This window comes from Castor canadensis, unplaced genomic scaffold, assembly GCF_047511655.1.
Source record: "Castor canadensis unplaced genomic scaffold, mCasCan1.hap1v2 HAP1_SCAFFOLD_119, whole genome shotgun sequence".
Classification (NCBI taxonomy): Eukaryota; Metazoa; Chordata; class Mammalia; order Rodentia; family Castoridae; genus Castor; species Castor canadensis.
Window position 1 is genome coordinate 71,506 of NW_027395346.1, and position 22,536 is coordinate 94,041.

The 22,536-nt window shown below is 45.2% G+C and overlaps 2 protein-coding genes across 8 annotated transcripts in view; one reads left to right on the forward strand and one right to left on the reverse strand.

The window, feature by feature from the left end:
- Positions 1 to 2,781: 2,781 nt before the first annotated feature.
- On the forward strand, positions 2,782 to 3,638 carry LOC109676996 (retinoic acid receptor responder protein 1-like). The gene is given in 2 exon segments (XM_074064592.1): positions 2,782 to 3,064; positions 3,067 to 3,638. Coding segments are annotated over 2 exon segments (759 nt in total). The 3' UTR covers positions 3,543 to 3,638.
- Positions 3,639 to 5,967: 2,329 nt separating this feature from the next.
- Positions 5,968 to 22,536, reverse strand: part of LOC141420317 (uncharacterized) — a 31,937-nt gene continuing 15,368 nt past the window's right edge. For 4 of the 7 annotated variants that reach the window (XM_074064598.1, XM_074064595.1, XM_074064597.1 and 1 more), the window contains 14 exons: positions 22,374 to 22,481; positions 21,963 to 22,144; positions 21,528 to 21,715; positions 18,191 to 18,384; positions 16,643 to 16,830; positions 16,138 to 16,373; positions 12,904 to 13,097; positions 11,278 to 11,471; positions 10,806 to 10,984; positions 8,346 to 8,539; positions 7,701 to 7,781; positions 6,679 to 6,872; positions 6,224 to 6,429; positions 5,973 to 6,136 (listed from right to left, as the gene is read on the reverse strand). In XM_074064598.1, coding sequence (XP_073920699.1) covers positions 6,044 to 6,136; positions 6,224 to 6,429; positions 6,679 to 6,872; positions 7,701 to 7,781; positions 8,346 to 8,539; positions 10,806 to 10,984; positions 11,278 to 11,471; positions 12,904 to 13,097; positions 16,138 to 16,373; positions 16,643 to 16,830; positions 18,191 to 18,384; positions 21,528 to 21,715; positions 21,963 to 22,144; positions 22,374 to 22,481 — 2,431 coding nt within the window. In that variant the 3' untranslated portion in view covers positions 5,973 to 6,043. Of the gene's footprint in view, positions 6,137 to 6,223; positions 6,430 to 6,678; positions 6,873 to 7,700; positions 7,782 to 8,345; positions 8,540 to 10,805; positions 10,985 to 11,277; positions 11,472 to 12,903; positions 13,098 to 16,137; positions 16,374 to 16,642; positions 16,831 to 18,190; positions 18,385 to 21,527; positions 21,716 to 21,962; positions 22,145 to 22,373; positions 22,519 to 22,536 lie in introns of all 7 variants that reach the window. The other 3 variants (XM_074064599.1, XM_074064600.1, XM_074064601.1) reach the window with 3 other exon arrangements.

The window sequence follows — 22,536 nt, forward strand, 5'->3', positions numbered from 1 at the left end:
TTGGGGGGGGTTGTATTTTTTTACAGTACTGAAATTCATACCCAGGAATTTATGTTTAGTAGGCAGGTGCTCTGCAACTTCAGCCACATTTCCTGCCCTTTCTCCTCTGGTGATTTTTAAGATAGGGTGTTACTTTGTGCCCAGACTGGCCTGCACCACATTCAACCATTACAAGGATGATAACTGTGTCCAACCACTAACAACATGTCATCAAACATGGATCAAGCAATTATCAGAAATAATTTTTCTTTAGTATAAATGTAATTAAATGAAATAGTAGAAAAATATATCTTGTGTGCTTCCAAAAACTACTACTCGTGAAGTTATGTGATTTCCTCTAATTGATTTTAGATATTATTTTTAATTTTTTGGTTTTTTTGTTGTTGGTACTGGAGTTTGAACTCAGAACCTCATGCAACCTAGACAAGTACTCTGCCATTTAAGCCAAATCCTAGCCATTTTTGCTTTTGTTTGTTTTTCAGATAGGTTCTTTCACATTTACCAGGGCCAGCCTTGGACTATGATCTTCCTAACTCCACCTCACATGTAACTGGAATTACAGGCAAACCCTACCACTCTTGGCCCTGCTTAAAAATCTTTTAAAAGAATAATTAATCTTCACTACTTTATCACATTTGTGTGCTTATTATTATAAGATAAATGCCAAGACAAGTTGCTGTATAATTTCCTGAGCAGAGCTTATGTCAGGTACATGTATGTATAACAAATAAACTCGTTTCTGATCTTTAGTGTACTATTTTGAGCTTTCATTATAAATGCTGTGGGAAATATGTATGTGCATGTTTTGTCTATAAATTTGGGGTAACAAAAATTATCAAACACTTCTCATTTTCATACATGAATAGCCCTGGTTTATCAGCTGGAAATAAATGGATTGTTAATATTCATTCTATTCCAAAAAAGTTCATTGTTCTAGACAAAGACCATTAAAACATATACTCAAAACTTTTGCCTCTTTCTCACCCCATAATGTATAAAAATGTTACAGTGAGGAAGGCAAAATTAGTAAACTTATGAAATTTTAAATGATATATCACTGAAATTTAGTGTATAAAGTTATATAACTCACAAATTACTGTTAACTCATTAACTTCTTTAAAATTTTTCTTGCCATTTTCAAAGTTCAAAAGATGTTTATATAATTTTTTATTCTCTGTGCTGGTATTTTCTAGATTTATATTCTCTCTCCTGTTATTCAAACTCATATTTAAACAAATGTTCTTTGGCTGTTAAAGAATGTCTTAGTCCACATTCCTCATTCAAATATATTAACACACAATTTAATCTTACTCATGACAATTTTATGCAAGGACTTACCTATTGGAATACTGTATACCACTTTAACTTCAGTATTTTAGTACATCTTTCATAAATGTTAGTCTTATTTTCTTCTGGGAGTGCTATAAATAATTGTAAATGTTGATAGTAACATTTCAACAACCTTTTATCTCTACCTCTGCATTTTATGTGTCATCTCAGCTTCATATACTTTGATGTTCATAACTTAAAGTTCTTTTCCTACTCGTTTTATCTGGACTAATTGGAGACAAAGTTGTACATGACCGTACGCTTCCTCAGCAAGCAATTCCTAAAAGTGATTTAGAAAGAGATGGTTACTCAAGGATTTCAAAAGTTTGTACACTGAGAAATTTCCATGGAGGGACAAAATGGTGTGTGACAACTTGCACAATCAGAGAACTACAAGGAGATGCCCTCCTTCACATTCCTGGTTTTAACATGTATAACTACTTGACAAATAATGAACTAGCCACTTTGATGACTTTTAATTATTAATTTATGTTTATGAAATTACACAGGAACAGCACATTGTCCACTTAGAAAATGCACTTCCAACTTAACATATTATTGCTCTCAGTTGATGAGTTTTCACTTAATAATTAAAAATAATTTGTGTGGCTTTTTTCTGCTTCCACTCAAGGTCAAGTAACTTCCTTCACAAAACGAACACAAAAGAAAAACATATGCGAAATAATGGTCTTCAGAATATAGCTACTCATGCCGCAAACTTTAAGAATTCTCCAGAGAGGAAGACCAGATGTGGTGAAGCAGCCTGTAATCGCAGCTATGCTGGATGCATGAAGTAGGAGGAACACAGTCCAAGGCCAGCTCTGAGAAAAGAAAATAAGACTCTAAAGCAAAAAAAGGGCAAGGACATGGCTTAGATGGCAGAGCAGCTGTCTAGCAAGCATGAGGTCCTGAGTTCAAACTCCAGAATTTCCAGAATTGTCTTGAGATGAGAAACAAGTAACAAGAGCTTCACGACTGCCAAGTTTACTTCTGTCAGGGCAAAAACTACACTAGTGTTGAGCAAATAAAGGAGACCTTTTCAAAGATGATTTTAATAGGAAGGAGAGACCAAATTCAACTTTGCTTTCTAAAAAAAATAACTTTTTAGTGCTGGGATCTAGTGGAACAGAAGGAAGAACTAGGGGAGCAGTTGAGCAATGATAAATTATTTGTAATCTATTGCAGTTATTGGATGTTAATGGGAGCTGAGTTTTTTATCTTTGTTATTTTTTTAAATTTTTATCTCTGCTATTCTTGTCTCTGGGTTTACTAATTGGTGCTTCTGGGTTTTAGGATCCTATTCTCCCACAGAGAGTAAGAGACTTGTTAACTTTTCAAAGAGCTGGTACACAGTTCCACAAGAAAACTCCCTGCATCCTAAAACTGTCAAGATGACTTTAAGCAGGCGGCCCAGCGGCGACCCTGGCTCTGACCCGCCGGCCGCCCGCGTCCATGCAGCCCCGGCCCGGCGTCCAGCGGCTCGCGCTGCTGCTGGCCGTGCAGGCAGCGCGCGCGGAAGGGGCTGGGATCCCGCAGCACGCGGCACTGCACTTCTTCCACGTCCGTGCCGGCTCGCCCAGCACCCTGCGAGTGCTGGCCGCCGTGCAGGAGGGCCGCGCATGGGTGGATCCAAAAAAGGGCTGTAAAGTTGACCTGGTGTTTAGCACAGAGCGCTACAACCCAGAGGAAGGTGAGGATCGTTTGGGGAAATGCTCTGCTCGGGTGTTTTTCAAGAAGCCAAACCAGCCATCAGTGTAACCTGCACAAGGCTCATTGAGAAACAGAAATGGCAACAGGAGGATTACCTGCTTTACAAACAGATGAAGCAACTTAAGAACCCCTTGGGCATTGGCAGCATACCTGAGAGTCATGGACATATCGATCCCTCACTGAGACCCATCTGGGACTTGGCTTTTCTTGGCATCTCTTAGGTGATGTGGGGAAAGACCACCCAGTTGTTACACTACTACTTGGCCCAGCTCAGTAGTGTGAAGCAGTGGAAAACTAGTGTTGGTGCAATTGATTTTGATTATACTGTTCTGCTTCATGAATTCTCAACACAGGAAATTGTTCCCTGTTGTATTCACTTGGTGTGGTACCCTGGCAAACCACTGAAAGTGAAGTACCACTGTCAAGAACTGCAGACTCCAGAAGAAGCCTCTGGAACTGAGGAAGGATCTGCCATGGCACCAGCGGAGTTTAGTAATTTCTAAAAATAAAAAACAATGTGGGCTGAGGGTACACTCAAGTGGCAGAGCACTTGCCTAGAAAGCATGAGGCCCTGAGTTCAAACCCCAGTATCACCACCACCACCACGAAAAAAAAAAAAAAACATCTGCTTATACCACACTCTAGACAAAATGACTCTCCTAGCCTAAATCATTACTCCAGCACAAGAGCTAAGGTCTAGCATTCCAGTAACTTAAGAAAGCCCATGGTCACGAGTAAACATTTCAACAGTTAAAAGAAAGGGTTGGTGTTCAGTTGGTCTACTTGAGTTTTGACTCTGGAAGTGTGCACATTCTGACTTCTGCTCAGAGCTAATCAGTATCAGCACATTCCTTGAGGTTTTAGTCCTAGAAGTAAAAATCTAGTCCATTAGTATATGCTGCCAATGGATCCGTAATTATCTTTCAAAGGTGGTTTCATCTCTGAATTTGTTTCTTAATATTTTGAACATACTACAGCTATTTTATGTTGCTAAATTGCTCCTACCAATATGTCAACAAATGTATTTCAATGCAAGCAAATATAAACTGTTATGAAATTTTAGTGTATTTTATAATTTCAGGCAAGTACTCCTTTTAAAATTGATTTTGACTTAAATGTTTATGTTTCTAAATAAAAAAAACATGACTTGAAGCAGATGGATAGACATTTCAAAAGAGCACAGAAGAGAACTTGCAGTCACAGGTTTCATAAAGGGCTCATAGGAAAGGGAGGTCAGAGCTATGGTTAGAAAGAAATTTATCCAATGTTTACTCAAGCTAAAAAGAGTTTTAAGTCCATCTTCGTCAATGCCTTGAATTTCCTTGTCAAAGACCAGATTTGAAAAACCCATGCATATTCTTGATAATATTGGATTCCTTTTATCCTGTGGCCCTGGAAAGCAGTTATGACTAAGAAATTTCTCACTGCATACTTTATCTTTTGAAACAGCTAACTGCAAGAAGTCCTTCTTCTTCACAACTTAAAGTCCATCAACCCTTCCACTTGACTCCCTTGTTTGATGCCTCTGTAAAACTTTTGTGTTTTCCTGCAGAAATGAAAGTTCTCACTATTGCAATAGTCGAAATAAAATTAACTTCTGCATTCTCCAATTTATATTTTATACCATGACTTAAGATTGCACTTCATTTTAAAACTCCCCTTTACTCAAGCCAAATAAAAACACAGTCTCTTTTGTTCGTTCCCTGACAGATATCTCAGGACTTAAAGGGAAGAATAATTTCTGGCCTTATGTATCGAAATCCTGATCATTTGTAATGAAGCATAGATTTGATTTTGTATAGTTTTAGCTAGTGTCCTGATTTTTGCTGCTAGTTCCTTGTGTTGTGATTTGTATATATATTCCACCACTGGAAATTTCATTCAATGATTTAACAACCTTTGTGACTTTTATATAGAGATACATTCTTTCTAGAGATCTTCTCCTCACTGTAAGAGCTATAAGAAAATTGGGTTTGTGAGTCTCCTTTATTTGTGTGTTTTGAGATCAAAATCACTAAAAATGCCACCCTCCTAAGAGGAGAAAAGGGTTTTTAAATTTGGATTTACTCTTAACTGAGGGATAAAAGGGATAAATTTGGTACTAAAATTAAAATATCTCTGTGTCTTTTTGTTTGTCGGTGTATAATTCAAAGAAGTTCTGAGCATTATAGTTTCCATACTATTTTCCTATATCCAAATGGTATTACCAAATTAGATTGTAAAGTTTCATTGGAATAGACTTAGGAATTAGTCTTAGGGATATTAATAGCCAAACAGGTTGCTGTCCAGGAACTGTGACTCCCACAAATGACAAATGCAACCCATTGGTTTATAAACTCTGACATCAAGGTCATCCCAGTATGACTCAAAAGTCCTTTCCTCTCTCAGGGAGCAGTCCATTTGTCACTCATGCTCACACACTCCTGGACCTGGTGAACACAGCATCCATCTCTTTCACACAAAGCCCTGCACTCTAAATACCATGTTATACTCACAAAAGGGATGGGTCAGCCATCTCCAGCCTCAATCAAATGCCTGAGGTCATAGCATAAGAGGTAAATATATGCATAGATGCACCTCTACCCTATCCCTGACTCTGCACAGTAACTGGAGGGAGCACACATCTACAGTCCAAAGGTTGACCTGAAGTTTTGCATTAAGAAAATGGCCCTCTTCAGGTTGAATTGAAGGGGAAAATGGCTTTTAGCCAGGAGATGCCAGGTGTGTGCAGAACCAGCCTAAAGGACACTTGCTACCACCCTCCCCTGCAGACCCATTCACAGCATCTGTCAGCATGAAGTGCTATGCTACTAGGTCTGAAGGAAATGCCACGAAGTTTGGCATCTAATGTCAAAGAGTAAAGAAAATTGTTTATTTATGTCAAATAATGTTGTCAATTAGTTACAATAATGTAAATAATCAATATGTAAATAATGTAAATATCATATGAACAGTAATTTTCATAGACTCATTTTTATATCACAAAAAGAACAAATAAAACAAACTAAGAAAAAAGGAAGTAAAGCTCCTCTTCCATTGGCTCATCCTCTTTGGAAATAAGGCCAGGGCAGGAAGGATCCTCTGATGGGAAAAATGCCTGTGAACCAAAGAAAGCCACATTTGAACAGAACAGGTGAGAACCGACACCATCCTGGCCTGCACAGCCACTCCCACCACTCATTACCATGAAGTGCTCTTCATGGTCCTCAGATATGGTAAGGAGCTGAGTGTCATCACTGATAATCTCCAGCTCCGTGTCCTCAGGTATAGGGCTGGGAGAACTTATTGTTGGTCCTGGCATAGGATTTGGTTCAAATCTTTGGGCCTCTGAGGGAGATGGATCAGGCTCTGCATTGGGTTGAAGCATCAGCAATTGAGCAGTTAAAAGCCCTGCAGGAGGAGACAAGATCCTCATATGAACGCCTTGTCCTCATGCTTTCAAAAATCAGAAAAGGCCAAGGTTGCCAGAGAAGCCAGAGCCCTGACTGCAGAGAACACAGCCTAGACTGTGGTCCAAGTGCTGTGGAGTCACAGGCTCCTCATTCCTCCTTGCCCACCTCATAAAATGGAAGGTCCACACGGTGGGGCCCTGCACAGACCACTCCTCATGTGCCCAGCATGCAAACCCAGGCTCCTCACCTTCATAGGCTGTTTCACTGGGCTCCAGAAACTCCCACTGAAACAAGAGATGTTGGGCCAGGTGCATCTCCTCTGAACCAGGCATATGGAGGTTCAAGTACACTACCATCAATTTGAGGCAGGGAAACTCACTAGGTTCATAGAAATCCTCCCAGTACATGTTAAGCCACGTGTGAAGGATGTAGGTGAGTGCCCTGGAAGCACATAGAAGGGCAACAGAATCAGAAACTGGTCTTCCTTTCCCTGCACTGCCAGAGTGAATTTGTTGGACCTGGCATCCTGTGCCCATCCCTGTCTATACAGAGGACAGAACAACCAGACCAAACCTTTGTCTGTGCAGGAAGTGGCAGGGAAGGAAAAGAATAGGGAGATGCTGGGAGCCACCATGGGACAGTGCCAAGGCTAAATGGTCTGAGCACATCTCCCCTGTTCAGGGAATCTCTATATGCTGCTCTGTGTGTCTCTGTGATGTCAAATCCACTAAGGCATGTTCACCTGCTTGGCTTCCACAGGGCTCTGGTGTCCCTCATATATTGTGGTTCTAGCTGTGTCATTTCCCTAAGCAATATGTGTTGGCTGTCTGCCAATTACACTATTCAATTGACATGCTGACTGTGAGCACTCCAGGAATCTCAGTACTGGTGCCTCTCCAATAGAGAATCCACTAGACTCTCCACTAGAGAATCTCTCCAGACAATCCTCGCAGATTCTCTGGAAAGCCTGATGGGCACAACATGGTGGGCAAGCCCCTCAGGGATAGGCTATGAAGTAGATGATGAATTCTTAAAGGGGACTTCACTGAGGCCTTAGAAACACCTCTCCCTCTCAGGTGCACAGGGAGGGGTCCCACCTACAGTCCTCTAGGATTTCTTTTAATTCAGGTGAAGATCTAGACTGCAGCCCTCTAGTCAGAATCACAAGAGTTTTGGGGCCCAGTGTGTGCCTTGTCCTACCCGAAGCATCCCCTAAAAGTACACAGTCTTGGCACAGGTGCCCACCCTCTTTACCCAACAGCAGCTTACTTTTTCAGCTTGTTCTCTGGTCTATCAGCCTCATGGGAATCACACCATGCAGACTCACAGAAGCTGTCAACACTACTGAGCCTGCGATGAAACATAGCATTACTGAGTAATTTTCCAAAGGAATGGAGCTCAGGACGTCAGGGATCTGCCTGCTTTTTGACTGACATATACTACATTCCTGGAAACTTGCCAACACGTACCAGGTGCCTCATGTTACATTGTGCAAGGAATGAAACCACCTGGCTCATTCCCAGATAACTTCCTTGGCCTGTGTTCCTCAGAACCCGAGAGCTGCCAATCTGCTTAAGACAGGTCAGATAGTACTCCATAGACTGGGGATTTTCTTTGAAAACTGGGAAGACTGATTGCTGAGGCCAAGAGTAAGTGAGGTCCAAGGTAGCATGATTCTCCCAGGAGGACTGGGGATGCACAGAGCAGCCACAGCCCTGGCTAGCTGCCTACACAACATCAGGCTCAAGACAAGTGCTTCTATGGCTCATCCCTGTAGGCAATGGAAACACCTCATGATGGTGTTCTATTGGGCACACTAGTGTCTACAATCAACCTGGGACAAGAGCAGGACACTGCATGGCCAAATCACAGCCAGGAGTGAGGGACTCCAGTGGGTAAGGAAACAGTGCTCACCATGTGAAGAGAACATGGAGAACATGCTCTGCAGTAGTAAACTGGCCATAGATGCCAAGGAAGTGGTTGAAAAATATGATGTCCCCAAGGAACATGGCAATCCAAAGTTGCTCCAATAAATTCTCCAGGGAGCCAACTGTGTGTATTCCATTGCTCCAGGAATCCTCTTGTATGGACACGGGTGCATTTTCAATCTGGATGGGTATAATGAGGTGATATTCAAATATCAAACAAGAAACGCTATTTGCCTTCAGAGTGTAGAGAAAAATGTCCCAAACATATTATATAGACACACACTCACACACACAAATTGGTAGGGATCTCTTGCTTTAAACAAGGTTCAGTATGGTCTGAAGGTGCCTTGACACCTATTCTGGTAATCACTGTGTCACCTTGGTGATCACCTGGCTTCATGGGACTGTAGTGATCCAACATCTGCCAATTTGTACTAGGCATCACTTGGGGAGGTCATGGGGAATGAGACTGTGGAAGTTGGGAGACACCAAGAGAACACTCTGCTCCCTGAAGATTCTCCAGATCAGTGGGTTTGCTGAGGTTGCTCTGGAATGTAGATGCCTGGTCCCCTGGATCTACAAAGTTATTGGTCCGCAGTGCTATAAGAAGCTTATTCTCTGAAGTTATACTCTACCCACTCACTGCCCTCACACAAAACCTCCCCAAGGTGTACTGATATGCTGACCCCCTGGGGTGCCCAGTTCATGTGGAAAACCAGACACAGTCACAACCACATGCTACACCACATCAGCCCCAGGCAGATCTGGACGGCCCATTTTCCTACTCTGAGGAGACAGAGCTGCGTTTACACCTGGACCCTCATTTAAGCAGGTGTGTGACTATGGCCAGGTATTGTATATTTCCTGTCCTTGGCACTGTCCCCATGTGCTAACTGTAGATGATGGTGGTGTTGGATGCCTAGAAAGTCCTTGCTTCTACATATCCCAGCGTGGCTGTATTTACTGTGACTCTTAGAGATATGTGGAACAGGTAGCTAATGCACCATCACAGAGAAGGAACAATTGGAGTAAGTTGAAAGACAAAGAATATAACGCAGGCCAAGTTGTGGTGATGCCCTGCTGTAATTTCCATACGTTGGAGGCTAATGGAACTGAATGTTGTCTTCCAGGACAGCCAGGGCCACACACCCAGAATGTGTCATTCATTCAACTATAAAAATGACACAGGATTCAAACCAAGCCTGAGTTCCACAATGGAATTGAGAAAAAATGACAAGTGCATGTGTATATATGTGTGCCTGTGTGAGTGTGTGTGTGTATGGGTGTAGCAGGGGTGTTGGTTAGGACCAGGGCTGAGTCTGCATTGTGGGGAATTTGGTAGCACAGTGCCATTTCTATCATCCTCCTGGTACCAGATTCATGGGTGGGCACTTGTATTCTGACAAATCTCTCCCTTATTAAAGGACTCCTCAGAGTATCAAGTCACTCAGGATGGATAACTCCACAAATCAGGGCCCGCTTTTCATATCCATGCCAACTAAGCTATACCCACAACCACACAATGGAGGGTGGACTTTTGTACAGGGGAATGAGTGTCCTGCTCCCTGAACGACACAGCAGGATGAAATGCATGGGGTCCTCATCACTGAGGTGTAAGAGGGTGAGACAGGAGGACAAAGCAGAAGCCACAGAAGACAGAGAGAGATTGACTTTTCACACCATGATGATTGTGATCCACTCAGTACTGGATTCAATGGTGTATGTGCCTTGTCTGACATTCAGATCTCAGCTTCTTCTGAGAAGGCTGTGAGGAGCCACTGATTTTTACTACTCCGTGGAGTTCACCACCAAGGTGTGCCCCTGCCTTTGCCCAGCCCCTCCCATCCATGCATGATGCAGAGAAACTGAGTTGACAGTATGTGTGTGGGATATGGCTACATGGATTCAGGTTCCATTACCATGGCTGTCCTCCCTCTATTCACTAAAGTGACTTGGTGCCAAACAGGGCTTAAGGTCAAAGAAGCTCTTTAGAAGCTGTGGGTATCTCTAGTGACACACCATTATGAGTCCTACTTCTTCTTTCCTGTCTCAGTGTGCTTGTCCACCTTGTGTCCATGCTCAAAGCTGCCTGGGCCTGGAGAACCCAGCACCGTGCTTTACCCTTTCACATAAACCCCTAGACTTTAACCTCCTATCTACTTAACACACTGAGTGGGGGTCAGTCAATTCAGACCTAACCCAAAGTCCTGAGGTCCTGGCACAGAAGACAAATGTATGCTTGGCTGCCCCTCTGTGCAATCTCCGAGTGCATACAGCCAGTTGTGGTGGCCTATCTCCACTGTTCAAATGGAGAACTCAGGTCTTTGGTTAAAGATCAGCTCTTTCCATAGTGATCCTGGTTATTAAAATGACCAGGGAATGCCAGGTCTGGACAGAGGAGGTCTGAAAGACACCTGTGAACACTCCTCCCGGCACCACCACTCACATCATCCACTACCAGGAAGTGCTCTTGCACCAGGTCTTGAGGCATGGCAATGAACTTAGTGTCCTCATCGATCCACTCCACATCCATGTCTTCAGCCATAGGCCCAGGAGAATTTGTTGTTGGTCCTGGCATAGGATTTGGCTCAAATCCTTGGGCCTCTGAAGGAGGTGGCTCAGGCTCTGCATTTGGTTGGGGAACCATCACCAGACCTGTTAATGCAGCTGCAGAAGGAGACAAATCTCCAGATGACCACCTTGGCCTGATGTTTTTGAACATCAGAGATGACCCCAGGCTGCCGGAGGAGCCAGAGCCCTGGCCCCACAACAGGAAACCTTCCTAGACTGTGGTCCCAGTGCTGCGGGGTTGTGGGACCCTCATTCCACTTTGCCCAACTCCAGAAATAGAAGGTCCACAAGGTGGGGCCTACATAGACCACTCCTCATGTGCTAATGATGCATGCCACGCTCCTCACCTTCATATATGGCCCCACTGGGCACCCGGTACTCCCAGTGAACCAGGAAAAGTTGGGCCTCGCACTCCTCATGTATTCCAGACATTTGTAACTGCATGTATGTTGTGGTCAGTGTGAGGCAGGGAAACTCGGCAGAATTGTCAAAATTCTCCCAGTACTGGTAGAGCCATATGCCAAGGATGGAGCTGATATCCCTGGATGCAGAGAGTAGGGCAGAAGAATGACAGAACTCACCTTGACTTTCTTTGTCCTTTTCCACCAGACTTGGAAGTGCTAGGATCCTGTGCCTGCTACCATTTTATCCAAAGGACAAGAAAAAGCAGACCAAATGTTTTGTCTGTCCAAGCAGTGGCAGGACAGGCACAGGGGCAGAAAGCCTGCATGGGGTGGGGAGGTAGAAGCTAAATGGCTTGAATCATCTTCCCTGATCAGGGATTCTCCACATACTGCTGTGTGTGCGCCTTGGCCTCCCTTGCCTCTGGGATGTCAACTCCACTAGGGCATGTCCTCTTCCTTGGCTTCTCTATGGGGCTAGTTTCTCTCACTTTGTGGTTCCAGCTGGTTCATCTCCATAAGCAATGCGTGTCAGCTGTCTGAGAGAACACTATTCCATTGCTGTGCAAGTTTCCCTCAGAGCACTTACAGTGCAGCTGGGGAACAGCTGACTCTCCACTAGTGATGAGGCCACCCTCACAGATTCTCTGGGGCCTGATGGGCAACAGGGTAGGCAAGCCCCAGGAGGATAGGCTGTATTGTGTATGATGGACTCTCAAAGGTGCCTTTTGCTGAGGCCCAAGCAGCCACTCCACACTCAGGTGCTCAGGACACAACCACAGCTCTCGTGGAGTCTTTTCAACTCAGGTGCCCCCCAACCTCAGACTTCTATTTGGAATCAGGAGAGTTTGGGCACCCAGACTGGCTGCTACCCAAATGCAGCCCCTAAATGTCCCTATGGAGACTGGTACACATCCTCTTTACCCAATAGCTGGTCACTTTTTCAGTTTGTCCTCTGGTCTTTTTTCCTCATTGGAGTCATACCTTGTGGAGTCAATGCAGCTGTCACATCTACCGTGACACCTAGTGTTACCTGGTAACTTCCCACAAGAATGGAGCCCAGGAAATCCTTGACTTGCCTGCTCTTTTACTAAAATACGCTATGTGCCTGGAATCCTGCCCAAACACAGTAAAGCCTCATGTTGTATTTCAGAAATGAATGAAGCCACCTGGGTCTTTCCCAGCTAGTTTGCTGGGCCTGTTTTCCTGCATCCCCAAGAGCTCCCTGGACTGTGATATGACAGTGTTTGCTCCACAGAATAGAGAACTTCCTTTAAAAATGGGGAGGTGCTTTGCCAGGGCCAAGGGTAAGTGAAGACCAAGGTAGAATGATTCTCCTGGAGAAACTCTGGGCACACAGAAGAGCCAAAGTCCTTGTTAGCTGAAAACACAACATCAGACCCAACACAAGAGCTTCTGTGGCACATATCTCTGGATCCTGGAAACACCTCCTAAGAGGGTTCTTCTGAACCCACCAGTCTCCACAATCAAATGGGGAAAAGAGAAGCATGGTAGCTGGGCAAGTCACACCCAGGAGTTTGGGATTCCTCTGGGTGTTGAAGTATTGCTCACCATGTATAAAGAATATCCAGCACATGCTCAGTGGTAGTAAAACATCCATAAATCCCCTGGATGTGGTAAACAAAAACAGTGTTTCCACAGAGCAGGGCAGTCCAAATCTGGTCTGTGAAATTCCCCAGGTTGTGTGCCTCAGGAATTTCATTATGGCAGGACTCTTCTTGGAGAGACACTGGTGGAGTTTCAATCTAGGTGGGGACAAATGACAATAAATTCAAACACAAAAGCAGTATCAAACAGCAAAAGGAGAGTGCACTGAGAAAATACCCAAAGATTTTCCACAAACACACACACACTGATAGGGATCTGTTGCTTTAGGTGGGGGATCAGATTCTACTAGATGTCCCTTGCCAGCTCTTCTGGCCATCCCTGGGTCACCTTTGGTGGCACCTGCAAAAATCAAGAGGCATCATGGGCTGGGGGAGAACGAGAGTCTCAACACTGGGATTAGGCCTCCTTTTGGGTGCTCCTGGGTACAGAGTATGTACAAATTAGGAGACACCAATTGTATCCCCTTCTCCCTGGAGGTTCTCTAGAGCAATGAGTTTGCTGAGTTACTCTGGAATGTAGATGCCTTGTCCCCTGTGTTCTACAATGTGACTAGTCCTGAGTGGTGTAAGAGGTTTATTCTCTGAAGTTTTACTCTACTGAGTGTCTGTCCTTAGACCAAATAGCCCCAAGATCTACAAGTATACTGCTTCACCTGCCTACCCTGTCCACACGATAACACCCACACACTACACCATGTCCGCCATTAGCAGATCTAGTCAGCCCATTTTGTAATTTTGAGGGGAAAGAGCTCGGTTTATACCTGGACCCTCATTTAAGCAGGTGCCTCTCTATGGCCAGGTATTGCATATTTACTGTCCTTGGCACTGTCCCCATGTGCTTGCTGTGGATAATCCTGGTGTCAGCTACCAAGAAAGTCCTTGCTTTTATACATTCCAGGGTGACTGTATTCCCTGTGATTCTTAGGGACAAGTGGAACAGGAAGCTAATGCACAATCACAGAGAAGGAACAATAGAAGTAAGTTGAAAAACAAAGAATATAATGCAGACTGGGTTGTGCTGATGCCCACCTGTAATTTCCATGCTTTGGAGGCTAATAGAAGTGAATGTTGTTTTCAAGGACAGCCAGGACCACACACCCAGAATGTGTCATTCATTCAACTACAAAAATGACACAGGACTCAAACCAAGCCTAAGTTCCACAATGGAATTGAGATAAAATGATAAGTACATGTATCAGTCTATCTATCTATCTCTGTGTATTTATACATATTATAATATATATGTATATAATGTCAAAACACCTCAATTGAACATGAACATTCACACAAACATTCATATCGCTGGCTATGGATGCAGGTGTTTGGACAGGAGATGGACTCCATGCCTGTTACTTGAAGACCTTCAAGGACTGGGGAGGCCTGAGAACTTCACTGATGGTCAGTGCAGGTCCTGAGATTGGACAAGGTCCTCCAGGAGTGTTGTTCAGGACCAGCACTGAACCTGCATTGTCGGAGTTAGATAGCACAAAGTGCCCTTTCTATCATCCTCCTTGTGCTAGATTCACTGCTATGGCACTGACACTCTGACAAATCTCTCCCTTGTTCAGGGACACTTCAGAGAGTATCAAGTCACTCAAAATGGCTAACTCCACAAAACAGGGCCCTCTTTTCATATCCATTCCAAATAATCAATACCCAGGGCCAACAATGGAGGGTGCACTTTTGTACAGGTGAAGGAGTGTCCTGCTCACAGCAGAAAGAACTGCAGGCAATTGCAGAAAGGCCTGGAGTGAGAATTGGGACCAGGCAGTGCTCTGTCTGATTGCATGTCTGTTTTCCCTCTGTGGGAGAACCATGCTGCCTCTACTTCCTCATATCCTCTCAGAGGAGGTGACAGGCCAGTGAAGGAATGAGCATCTGACTCTGGATTCCAAAGTCAGGACCCTGTCCTCTGTGATAGCATCAGTCTGCTGGACTTTACCCACAGGTAAATTTGGGTAGGATGACTTATGTTATGATACCAGGTGAGCCTGACAGAGGAGAATCTACTGAGTTAGTCCCTAAGGATACAGAATGATTATCCTTCCACTGGGAGAGAAAAATCGGTCTGTGTAAGCAGGTATCCACAGAATGTCCCTAGTCCAGGTCTTGCCAGTCATGACACGCTCATACCTGCTTCTCACTCTGACCAACTGTCAGCTCTGCAGCAGACAGGATTGTATTGAGAATTTTTGTAGTCAATGAAATGCCCACATTTGGCCCTTTCCTAGAAATGAAAGATTTCCCAAAATTTTCAACTAAAATCTCAGAGAGCTTTGATGCCCCTAGAGAGATCAACCTTCACTGGGTGAATCCTCATCACTGAGATGAAGACAGTAAGACAGGTGGACAAAGCAGAATCCACAGAAGAAGAGATGGGGATTGACCTGTCACACCATTCTCATTGTGATCCAGGCAGTCCTGGATTCTATGGTGTATGTTTCTGGCATTCAGCTCTCTGAGCAGGCTGTGAGGGGTAATTGGTATTTATTAATCCAAGGAGGTTTGTCACCAAAGAGGGACCTGTTCTACCCAGCCCCTTCCTTTCATCAAAGATTCAGAGATGCTGAGTTGACACCATCTGTGTGGGATATGACTTCCTGTATATGGATTCCACTGTCCTTACTCTCTTCCTCCAGGAGGCTAAACTGACCTTGTGTCAAAGAGAGCTCAAGGTCAAGGATGCTGTTGAGGAACTGTGGGTCCCTGCAGTGCACCTGGACCTATAAACTCTGACCTCAAGGTTTTCCCACTATGACTCTAAATCACCTTTTCCTGTCTCAGGGTGGTGTCCAGCTCTTGGTCTGGCTCATAGACTCCTAGTCTGGTGAATTGAGCAACCCTAACTTTTAACACAAACCTGCAGAGTATAACTTCCATGTTCTGCTCAAAGAGTGTGGGGTCAGCCCCTCAGCACTCACCTAAATGCTGAGGTTCTAGCACATGGACAAATGAAGTCCTTTCTGCTGTACCTTTCTCCACCCTGATTCTATTACTGCAGAAGGCCAAATTTCAGGCACTGAAGGGGGAAAATGAGGTCTGGTTAAGAAAATGGCCATGTTCATGTAGATCTAAGAATCTGAATGGGGAAAAATGGCTCTGAGCCATGGAATACCAGGTCTGGACAGAGGAATTCAGAAGGACACCTGTCACCACCCTGCCCTGCAGAGCCACTCACAGATTCCATCAGGATGAAGTGATCAACAAGGTCATGAGGGGAATCCAATATAGAAGGGTTCTCCCTGATCAGGTCAAGCTCCATGTCCAAGAATTGAGGCCTTAAAGGCTCTCCAAATGGACCAGTCTTATATTCTGGCATCTCCACAGGAGGCAGCTCCACCTCTGGTGCTCCTGAGGAATTTGGTTCAGGCTCTGGATTTGGTTGTAATGCCAAAATTGGAGCTGTAGCTAGATCTGCAAGAGGTGATAAGAAACCCACATGAACACCTTGCCCTTATTCTTTGGAAATTCAGAGATGATCTCTCTCAGCTTCCCTGAGAAGTCAGAGCCTGGAACCCACAGCAGGACATCCTCCCAGACTGTGGTTCAATCCCTGTAGTGTCCAAAGCTCATCCTTACTCCTGCTCCAGTGCTAGACTAGGAATATACACAAGGTAGGGCTGTGTGCACACATCCCTCTTCATGTGCTCTCTGTCCTCTGTCCCCAGGCTCCTCACTTTTACCTTCCATCTCACTGGGCTGCATGTCCTCCCAGTGGTCCAGCAGAAGGAATGTTTGGACCTCCACTTCTGAGCCTGGCATATAAATCCCCAGGTAATTAAGTAATAACTTCAGGCACGGGAAGTGTGGTGGTTCATGGAAATCCTGAGAGAAATAATCCAGCCAGGTGCCAAAGATTGATGACAAGACCCTGGAAGCAGATGGAAGGGCAATTCAATCACAGGCCTGGCCTTCCCTTTCCCTTCCCTGCCACAGTGGATTAATGGGTGCATGGTTCCTGTGCCTACCCCTGCTTATCCAAAGTACTGCACACTCTAGACCATGATATTTGTCTGTCCAGGCCATGGCAGTCAGGGTAAAAAAAAAAAACAGGAGTTGCAGGGATCCTCTATGAGAGGGAGCCCAAGCTAAGTGGTCTGAGCACTTCTTCCTTGTCCAAGGACTCTCCACACACAGCTCTATGTGTCTCTGGGGCCTCTTTCCTCATGTCAACTACACTAGGGCTTGTTCTCCTGCCTGGCATACACACGGCTCTGGGAGCCCTCACATTGCAGTTCCAGCTGCCTCAATACCCTGAAGACCATGGGCGTGGTCTATCTGCCCATAGCACTTTTCTCCTGATTGGCAAAGCCTGCTTCTGAGCATGCATTGGGTCCCTGGGTATCAGCTAAGTTCCCACTATGAAGTGAGGACATCAATCCATTTCTGTGGCCCTGAGGGGCAACACGGTGGGCAACTACCACAGGGATGGGATGTGTTTTGGATGATGGATTAACACAGGGTCCTGCTCTGAGGTCCTAACAGCTCATCTAGCAATCAAGTGCTCAGAATGACACCCACAGCTCTTTTGGCTTCCTTGTATTCAGGTGAAGCTCTAGATCTGAGCCCTGCAGTTGGAATCACAAGTGTTTTGGATCACAGGGTGTGTCTAATCCTAACCAAACTCAGCCTACACATGTCCCCACTCTTTAGACAGAGAACCTAGAGAAGTCCATGAAAGTGTCACATCTACTGTACCTGTTATGACACCGAGTGTTCCTGGGTGACTTCCCAAGGGAATGGAGCCTAGGACATCAACAATTTGACTGTTCTTTTACAGTATTGTGCTATGTGGCTGGAAACACAATCCCATACAGTAGGTGCTTTGTGTATATTTGTGCAATGAATGAGGTCACCTAGCTCCTGTACAGATACCGCACTGGGTCTAGGTTCCTCAGAACCTGGAGCAGTCCCTGATGTGCTACAGGACATGGGAAACCTCCTTTTAAAAATAAGACTGTTGGGGTGAGGACATGGTAAGTGAGGACCAAGTCAGAGAGATTATCCAAGGAGGGGTCGGGACACCCAATGTAATCAACAGACCTGGTGGCGAACTCCACAGGATCAGGCCTGGGAGAGGCATTTCTAGGGCTCATTCCTCTTGGTCCTTATGAAAGGGTTCTACTGAGCACTCCAGTCTCCACAATTAAACCAGAACAAAAGTAAGGCAGGGCATTGCCAAGTCTCAGCTAGGAATTGGCTTGTCCTTTGGGTATTGAAGTAGTGCTCACCAAGTGAAAAGCACATCCAGCATCTGCTTGGTGGTAGTGAAATATCTATAGCTGCCCAGAAAGTTGTGGATACAGGTGGTGTCCTCACATAAGGCAGAGTTCAATATTTCGGTCACCAAATTCTGCAGATTTCTTGCCTTGAGTTTCAGTTCACTGCAGGGCTCATCCAACATGGAGGCTGATGTATTATTATTCTAGGTGGAGAAAAAGGAGGAACAATTTAAACACAAACAGTAGCAACTGGCAAAAAGCATTGCACTATAGTGAAGTGAAAATTGCCAAAAAGAATTTTTCACACACTCAGGTATATACACACCCACACCCACAGGCATACCAATAGTGATCTGTTGCTTTATGCGAGGGGACAGATTGGTCTGATGGCTGGCATCACCTATACTGTCAATGATTGTGTCACCTTTAGCATCCTCTGGGAAAAACCAAAGGATGTGTGTACGTGAGCTGATCCAGTGTCTCAAAATGTGGATGAGGCCTCTGTTCTGGCCTCTCCTGGAGCCTGACTATATGCCAGTCAAGAGACACAAAGAGGACATCCTTCACTCTTTAGTGTCTCCAGAGAAATGAGCTAGCTGTAGTTGCTCTGCATTCTACTTGCTGGTCTTCAAAGTCTGCATTGTCTTTGGCTTTCAATGTTATAAGTAAGGTCATCTCTGAAGGTGTACTCCACTGAACCTCTGTCTCAGAGAAAACTTGCCCCAGGTCCACTGGTATTCTGACCCACCTGCCTGCCCAGACCATGTGGAAAGCTACACACAGCCACATTCCAATCCTCACCCACACTGTCCAGAGACATGCCTGGCTAGACAGTAACCCAAATTTGAAGTGATAGAGCAGGATTCATAAGTGGCCCCTCCTTCCAACCTTGGATGTTACCCTGGACAGGTCACTGTGGTTCTCACATCCTCCCCACTCTCCCCTTTTTCTCATTGAGCAGCCACCCTAGCATCTGCTAGCTAGGAAACCCTTGCTTTTACATGCCCATAGCTACCTGTGTTACTTGTGGCACTCAGGGACAGTTGGAAGATGTAGCTAATGCACTAATATGGAGAAGGGACAATTAGAAGGGTAGATAAGGGAATCAACAAAAAAAATGAAATGCAGGCATTGCAGTACACATCTTCAATTGCCATACTTTGGAGGTTCAGGGAAGAGCATCTCAAGTTCGAGGCTATACTGAGCCTCATAGGAAGATGCTGTCCCTCAAATGAATAAAAAACGAAACACAACTCTACACAAGCCTAAGTTCAATACTGGAATGAAGGGAAGATCACAGGTGTGTATATAGAAATGGATACATATGGACAAAATGGCTTATGCAAGCTCACATATTTACATGCACATTCACAGCCCTGTGTATCCCTGGAAGTGTTTGGGGGTATTCAGGACATTGCATGATATTTGAATATCTGGGAGGAATGTGGAGGTGTGGAGACCACCCTTATGATGGGAACTAGATCCTGGGTGGACAAGGAGTTCCAGGGTGTCTGTCAGGACTAGGGCTGATCCTGGCTTTGGGAGAGGCAGGTATCACAAGAAACCCTTCCTGTTATCCTTGTGGTACCAGATTCCCAGGCAGTGCACTTCCCACTCTGATGAACCTCTCCTCTGCTCAAGGCCACTTGAGAAAGCATCAAGGACACTGAGAATGGCTAACTTCACACAGTAATGCCATCCAAACAAAACTATATACAGACAGACAAATGAGGATGGGCTTTCATGAAGGTAAGTGAGAATACTGCTCCCAGTGCCACAAAGCAGAATGAACTGCAGGCAACAGTAAGAATGCACAGAAACAGCAAAGTGAACCAGGCAGCTGCTCTTATAGATTGTACGGCTGAGCTTGCCCTCTTTGTGCAACATGAACTGCCTCCACTTCCTCCTGCCCTCACAGAGGAGGTGACAACCCTAGAAAGGAGTGATGCTAGGACCCAGGATTCCAATATCAGGGCCCTGTCCTGAAGGAGAATCTCAGGCTGATGGATAGGACTACAGGTAGTCCTAGGTAGGATGCCCTGGGTTATGGTGCTGGGTCTGCCTGCCAAAGGAGGAGCTGTTGCAAATAGGTCCACCTATTTGCTTTCCCTCTCCTGAGAGAGCAACAAATGTTGCTATTTGCTTCCCTCTCCTGAGAGAGCAACAAATGTTGCTATCAGGAGGCTTCACCAGAGTGTAAGTGGCCCAGGTCATGCCAGTCCACATCTGCTTCCTCCCCTTGCCCAAATTTGGTCTCGAGAGAAGATTCTTTCTCTTCATCACATAGAATTCTACATATAATATTTATTATCAATAAATTCTTAATGCATGGCCCTCTCCTACAAACCAAATATTTTCTACAACTCTTGACTAAAAATTGGCATGAGCTTTATGTCCATCGACTGATCAGACATCACCCAGGAAGGCCTGGGTGATGTATAAGAGGATGAGAAATGATGACAAGGGCAAAGTCACAGAACACAGAGATGGAGGTTGATGTGTTATAACACACAGACTGTAGTCACCCAGTGAGTACTAGATTAGATGGTGTCATGTACCTGCCATTCAACACTCAACTCTTTCTGAGCACACTGTGAAGGGCCCTTGATCCAAGCTATTCTGAGGAGGTGTGTCACCCAGGAGGGCACCTGCCCTGCCCACACCCACCCTTGCATGGAAGGTGCTGTGAGGCCATGTTGGCGGTTGTGTGGGATATGGCTTCCTTGATTCAGGTTCCCCTTATCATTCCCATTCTCCTTGAAGCTAAAATGACCTGTCATGACTAGGTATCAAGGTTAAGGTCGCTGTCCCTGAACCTGGGGACCCTGTGATATGCTCTTCACATTCATGCTCCAAGACCTTACCACGGTGACTCTAAGTCATTCTTTCCTCCCTCAGGAAGCTGTCCAGCTTCTACTTGTGCTCACAGCCTCTTGGGCACCCACTACCCAATCTATCCTTTCATGCAAACCTACAGGCTTAAACTCCCTCTCACTTTCACTAACGGAGTGAGGCCAATCATTGAGAATTCACTCAGAGTTCTGACACAGGTGATCAATCAGGGACTAGCCATCCTGTTCCATTCCTGAATCTACATAGTAACTGCGTTGGCCTTTGTGCAGTGGACAAAGTGGAGTTGAATTATCTATCAGGTCTAGAAAATGGCCCTGCTCATGTTGCTCCCTGGATTTCAATGGGAAAAATGTTCCTGCACCAGGGAATGCCAGATTGGGGCAGAAGGGTCACAGGGTCCCAAGAATGCCTGCCTCCACTATGACTGCACAACCACTTGCATCAGTTAGCATTAATTGCCCTGCCACCAATTTGGGCTATACTTAATCAGCACCTTTTCTACGGTCACAGATGAAGGCCAGGTAGACTTGCATGATGGAACCGGCAGCATGGCCTGCTGGAGCACTGGAGTCTCTTCGGGAGCTGTCTCAAACTCCACAGCCTCTAAATGAGATAATTTGAGTTCCACATCCTCCAAAATAGGTTCTGAAGTTGGTTCCACACCTTGATGTGGTGATAGAACTGCAGGAAGAGATAAGATCCTGTAATTCTGCCTTGACTTCCAAAGGCAGAGATTATGCTAGGTTTAGTTAGTTGGCTGACTCTGTAGGATGAGGCATTGGGCTACCACATACAGGGATCATCCTACTGAGTCCCAGAATCATCCTCCAGGAGTAATAACCTGAGCCACCTACTCTGAACAACAAACTGGGCCAAGAGCAGGACACTACATTGCTAAGTCACAGCAGTGGAAATCCTCTGGGCTCACCATTTGAACAGTCTGTTGAGCTCATGCTCTGTTGCAGTGAACCTTCGGTTGCTGCCCCTGGTTGTGGGGAGGAAGATGGGGTCCCAGAACAGCACAGAAGGCACCATTTTCTCCAAAATTTTTGCCCTGGAGAGTTTCTCCCTGTAGGCCTCACAGAGGAAGTTGGCTGGCACAAGTTCTTCCTGGTTTGGGGCCAAAGAGGGACAGTTCAAGCATGGAGACAGTAGCTCACTGGAAAAAGGACTTTGTCATAGAGTCAAGTGAAATAGGAGGATCAAATTTTCCTATACTCACAGACACACAGACACACAAACACACACCCACAAGAGGAGGGATCTGTTGTGGTCTCTGGGAGATTAGAGTGGCTTGTGTGCCCCCCCCCTTCAACTGCCCTGTCCTGCCCTCTGTCACCTTTGGGGTCCTCTGGAAACATCTCCACTGGCATTGTGGTCAAGTACTGATGTAGTTTCTCCAGACAGAGGCTGGCCTCCAGGGTTGCTTCTCCTGGAACGTGAGCCTCTGCGCAATGGGAGACATCGAGAAAACATCCTTTACTCTATAAGGTTTAGAGAGA